Below are 6000 nucleotides of genomic sequence, written 5' to 3'. Positions count from 1 at the left end.
CATCCCGCCGCTGTCCCCGGGCACATCCCGCCGCTGTCCCCGGGCACATCCCGCCGCTGTCCCGGCCCGCATCCCGCCGCTGCTCGGTGAGTGCCTGTCATGTGGCGGGCGCGTCACGGGGGCGCGGTGCGGCCGCCTGGGCCGGAGGCGGTCTCGGTGCGCGCTCTGCCCCCGCCACACGCGTGGGTCTGCACGCCCGCCCCACACGCGGGCACCGCGTCCCTTGGGGTCACTCCCCGTGTCGCACGGCGTGTGCGTGTGTGTGCCGGCCGCGGGCACCATGCAGTCCGTGTGCGTGCTGTGCCTCTCCCCGTTCGCCCTGTGCCTCCGCGTGTGCGTGTGCGGCCCCCGCCCCTGCGCGGCCCCCGCCGCGGCGGCAGCGGCAGCGCCCTGCCCCTGGCTCGGGCGGGCGGGGCGCCCGGGGGGCCGGCGGGCGGGACCCCGCGGAGCCGAGGGGCGCCGACCGCCGCCCAGCTCCCCGCAACGCCTGGCGAGGAGGAGGCGGCGCGGCGGTTCCCTCGCCCGCCGCGGCCCGGCCCCTTCTCCCCCGGGCGCCGCCCCTCTCCGCGCCGCCTGTGAGTCAGGGCTTTGCCGGGCACGGGCGGCAGCCGCGGCCGGAGCGGACGGGCAGCCTCCGCCGCGGGGCTCCATGGAGAAAGCGGCGGGCGAAGGCGGCGGCAGCAACAGCAGCAGCCGTAGCAGCAGCCGCCCCACGTCGGCGGGCTCGTCCCCCTCGTCCTCCTCCGCCAGCCGCGGGCTCCCGGGCCGGGCGGCGGCCGCGGGCAGGCTGGATGGAGGCGGGGGCGGCGGCAGCAGCCCCGGCTCGGCGGCGGCCAGCCCGGGGGGCGGCAGGCGGCGGGAGCTGGTGCTGGAAGGGACGCTCAGCAAATACACCAACCTCCTGCAGGGCTGGCAGAGCAGGTAAAGCGCCGGGCCGGCCCCCGGCGGCGCTGCGGGGCCGCGTCCTCGCCCCCGGCCGCCCCCAAGATGGTGCCCGGGCAACCGGCGCTGCCACCCGACCCGACCCCAGCCCTCCTCGCTGCCGCGTCCCGAGACCGGGCTCCATTCCCCCCTGAGCCCGCTCTCCTTCCTTTTGTTTGGCTTGTTTCTGTGCCGAGTTTGGCATTAGGGCGGGCGAGGAGCTGGCCCGGCGCAGGGTCGGAGCGGTGCCCCCAGTGCGGCCGCCGCAGGTGCGGGCGGGGGCAGGGGAGGGCTGGGGCTGCTCATGCTCCCGTCCCTGCGTGGCAGGGTTCCTTTTTTGAGATCCTTTTTCTATCATGTTAGTCTCCGTCTCCTGTGAAGTTAGCTGGATAACTTAAGAATTAAAAACTTAGAGCCTCCCAAAATATATGCCATGCTTGTGATTATTACTGTGATTTTTTTTTCCCTATGAGGTGGGACAGTGGAAACAGTTACCTTTGTATTCAATAAATAACTTGCGTTGCTATGTCCTACCTGTTTGACAAGCCCTAATTTATGCTGATATGGTGACAGGCCTAGGTCCTGCAATGTGTTGGGTGTGGACAGGCTGACTTGCATCTGTCCTGAGGAAGGTCTGGTTTTGGTCTAGCTGTAGTGCAAAAAATTTTTAGAGTTGGAGCCAGACTGTGTAGTTAATAGTGCTGTTTTGGGATTTGTTGAAACAAAAGAGTTTTCCTGTTAATAGCCTGCTTTTTGTTACTCAACTTTGTCCTCTTAGTGGATGGATGAAGATGTGTGTCCAAAGCTCAACTTTTCAATATAAAGCGAAGCTGTGGTGATTTTAAAGAGAAGAAAATGCTATAGAGAGAAAAAAAGTACAGGACTAGTTATAAAGTTCTGTACAGACCTTTAAAAAAACTAAGAAAAAGACCTAAATGTGCTGTTCTTTATATTAGGTGATCACAAGCAATAAGAACACAGGAATGGCTGGGATCTTGATGTTCTCACAATAAATTTAAAGCATTTATAAGTGACAGTTGCGTAAATGCCAGTGATGCTCTGGTGCTGACTCCTGTGTGGTTAAATCAGTGCTAGAACTACTGTAGCAGTACTTCCTGAAGAATTTCTGGAGCTGGTCTGATTCCATACACTGGAGGCCATGCGTAGGTGTCCCAGCTATAAATTACAAGGAGCGAGTTTGGTATGAACTGGAGACACACTCATCTCTATTAAGCTTGACTGCTCAGCATAGGTATAGAGAACACCCTTTGCTGTCACTTGGGTTACTGTAGTTTTGTTCTAGATGCACATTAGACTTCTATCTGTTGGTTTATTTAGTCCTCCTGTAGTTTTGTTTAAGAAGCAAACACATTTTGATACTAAAATGTAGGATTGAAATCTATTACTAAAAATTAAAAGCCCCCCTTGCCCACTTTTTTCTCCCTGACACCTCCAATCTCTTTTTTTGTAGAAACAATAGCTCCTTTTACTGTGTGTGATTTTTAAGGGTTGTTATCTGAAATGACAAAAGAGAGGTAATTGCTTAGAAATCTTTGGGTCTAAAGCTGCCTTTTTTTTGTATTTGGAAACACTAGATCTTTGATAAGGCTACAGCTGGAAATAGTGTGCCTAATCTGTACACATCCAAGAAATTTTACCTGAAAACATAATGGAAAAAAGACAAGTGTCACTTAAATAGTTCTACCACACCACTTGGAAATTAATGATGGTTTACTTTCAGCTGTCTTTTTTAATACTACTTTATTGTCCTTTGTCAATTGCCCGTTTTATTTTCTTTTAGTGTGGCTTTTTGAGCAAGTGGTTTATCAAGAGGCAGCTTTTAGGCTAAGTAACTTTTTTAGTTTGCTCACTATGGTCTGTTGATGCGTGTAGCTGTGGTTTGGGATGTGGAATCTGATACAAGTTCTAAACAGATCATTTGAAACTTGAGGCTCACAGAAGCTGATCTTACTATATGATGTTCAATCAATGAGTAGTGATCCATGGGCTTGAGCATGATTGTCCGTTTGACCTTTGAATATTTGTTATGGAATGTGTTTACTGTGAATTGAAGCTCATTCTGTAATAGTGTTAGTGACTTTGTAGCTGGCACCTGCAGTGTATTTGTTAGCAGACAAATTAGTTTTGCATTTACTTCATTTGAAAAAACACAAGATTGTTTAACTGCATGATCAATACAACCAGATGGCATGAATATAAATAAAACGGAAAAATAAAGCAAAAACTGACAGAGTTCACTTATCATGGATTTGGAATGTTCTTCTTTAAAGCTCCTTATCCATTAGCCTAAAGTCATTTAAATGTAGTTGATGTTAGCTCTTGCCTGTGTGGTGTTGAAGTTGAAAGGCTTTCCTAGGTTATCCAACACTCAGTGTGCAGAGTAGCCTTTACAAGTTGAAGCAATTACTGTAATTTGAATTATAATGGTGTCACTTCTGAATAAATACTCCTTTAGCAGGCATATGCAAGGTAGTCTGATTTTGGATGAGGAAACTCAATATGATTAGTAAAGCATGACACTTCATTTGTAAGCATTAACTAAAGTACTTGAAGGCCTCAAAATCAGTCAATCTGGATAGCCACATTGCTTCTTATTTTGAGAATTTCTGAGGGTTTGTTGTTTTTTTACTAAAGAAATCTGTTTGTTCTGCTCTAGCAGATCAGGAACAACCTGATCTGGAAATGAGCGAGGCGATTCCTCACCTTTATGACAAGCAGCAGGAAACTGGTTTTGTGTTTTGGTTTTTTTTGAGGCAGTTTGTTGTGTGAGAAAGGTGTCAAGTGGCCTGGGCATTTGGAGTATCTCTGCTTAAATCTGTAACTTTCTGTGGATTTATTCAGGTATGGATTCAGAGAGTGGAGCTTAATCTGAAACAGACTCTTTGACATGAGAACACTTGTGTCTGGTCTGAGACATTAGGGCATCTGGCTGTCTTTACTATGAAATTACAAGTAATTGTGTTCTTAATTGAAGTACTGTTACGATGAATTTCTATTGGGATTTACTTGTTACGTGTGCGTGGGAGGGTAGAGCTTGTAGTTTAAGTAGAAGTTATGTGGATTTGAGATGGGGAAGTATGTTTGTCATGCAAGTCCTATTTTTCATTAATTAATTTGAAATTATTGAAATACTGCCTGTGACATTAATATCCTGTTTTTTGAGTAGACTGGCAAAATGTAAAAAAAATCTTAAAACTCCCACTTGCCTGAGGTAGTGGGAAATTCATGGTGTCTGCATCCCCTTCTCTGCTTTTTCCTTGAAAATACTTAGTAGTTCCTACACTTGCAGGGTATTATCCTGCAAGCATGTATAAAGTCCTGGATCATTTGCATTTGAGCTGGGACTTAAATTTGGGTTTGTAACAACAATAAATGGAGCTCTAGCTGATGGATGTTGTTGCTTTTCTGAGCTGAACTCTGTATAAGTTGTTCTGTAGCCCAGGTGTTTTCTAAAGCATTATTTTGGCCTACTCCTGTTTCCTCTCTGTTGGGAGATGTATTGTGTTACCAGCCTGCATGAATCATGCCTGACTTCTTGTGCTTGGGCACCACCAGACTCCTTTTGGGGATTAGCTGCATTCCCTGTAGGTCAACAAAGAGTGTAGTTTGGGGCAGTCTGGGGATTTTTTGCTCTCAGGATCTTTTATCAGGCTCTCCAATGCTGTGGTGTAGTCTCGTGTAGTTGCACAAAGCAGTCTCAGTCTGACTCCTGCCACAGTCCTTTCTTATTACCAGTGTCCCAAGCAGCAGGTAGCCATCAGATTTTAGTGCCACTTTAGGGACTGATTTCACTGGCTCCCAGAGCTTATGCTGCTCTTACTGCAGCTGTTATAGGAGGGTTTTCTATGTATGCTGGCAAAATGTGTCAACAGTGTATTGTGCTGTAGCACAAATATCTGAGTGTAACGTTATTATTATTATTTAAATTTTATATATATATTCCAGAGAACAGATTGTGACCTCTTAGAAGAATTGACAAAGTTATCTTCAGAGTAATAACCTTCCTCTGTCTGAATTAGCTGACTAGTCTTTCACAGAATTGTGTGATTGACACATCTGTTTGTGGAATTTTGGGGTAGTTAGCACCTCTAGTATTTGCCAGTTCTTCAATGCTAGTCAAGTTGTTCAAGCAATGAATTGGGGCATTTTTTCAGTATAAAAAATTAGTATATGGTTACTGAACAAGCTATTTGACTATGGTTGTATGGGTATACCTGTATAGCTGCTGAGAGGGAAATCTGTCCTGGAGAAATGAACTGGGGTTTTTAGTATAAAAATAATCCTCACTCCTAATAAGCCATACTAGCCATATTAAATAGACTAACAGTAGACAGTATCTGAGAATGAGAAAATAGCCACACACTTAATTTAATGTTTGCAAAGTTTGCTGAAATGGGCATTTCTTGTGTTCTTACTGGAATTAGATGAACACCAGCTCTCCCAGTGTGTATTTTTTCATCTTAGTTTGATTCTGTGGCATGTCTATCCAGGGCTTTGTGTAGTGTTGTAATACCTTCCAGGATTTATTTGCAGGATCTCTGAACAGGGAGACTCCCTGTTAAGGAGCTGGAGATACAATATATTCTGTTTCTTCTGCTTCTCTACATCCCCTCGTTGAATTTTGGAACCTTGCTTATAATTTGTTAGAAATTGTGGAAACCTTAAAATTTCATTACTTTTTTTATATTTTTGTGCTAACATTCTATTAAAGATTTTACTTGCAAAAGAGATTTTACTGGAGACTGTGTTGTCCCTTCACTTGTAGGCTCTCTTTGTAGTAGGTGGCAGTGTGAAAAGGAAGAAATCCACTTAAACCCAATTTATTTTAGTTCTCTGGGGCAAATGACGTTTCCTGTGGCAAACACTCAGTAGATGCATATTTTACATTATTTAAATCAAGACATATGTCATTAGTCTTAAATAAACTTGGAATTCAAAATGCCAAAAAGTCAGTTATTAGTAAATTCTGTTTTGGATTAAGGCACTAATCTGTTTTCTTAATCCTAAGATCGATGTAGCAAAAATAATCACATTGAAATGTAAGCTTTCTTTTTTCTT

The 6000-nt window shown here is 45.9% G+C and overlaps 1 protein-coding gene across 1 annotated transcript in view; it reads left to right on the top strand.

The window, feature by feature from the left end:
* Nucleotides 1-265: 265 nt before the first annotated feature.
* OSBPL10 (oxysterol binding protein like 10) overlaps nucleotides 266-6000 on the top strand; it is a 111295-nt gene continuing 105560 nt past the window's right edge. Inside the window, exon 1 of the mRNA XM_079301440.1 lies at nucleotides 266-921. Within this exon, the coding sequence (XP_079157566.1) occupies nucleotides 281-921 (641 nt within the window). The 5' untranslated portion in view covers nucleotides 266-280. The remainder of the gene's footprint in view (nucleotides 922-6000) is intronic.

Source organism: Erithacus rubecula, assembly GCF_903797595.1.
Source record: "Erithacus rubecula genome assembly, chromosome: 3".
Lineage (NCBI taxonomy): Eukaryota > Metazoa > Chordata > Aves > Passeriformes > Muscicapidae > Erithacus > Erithacus rubecula.
The sequence above is the reverse complement of the archived record's forward strand: the minus strand, read 5'-3'. Positions and strand labels throughout refer to the sequence as shown.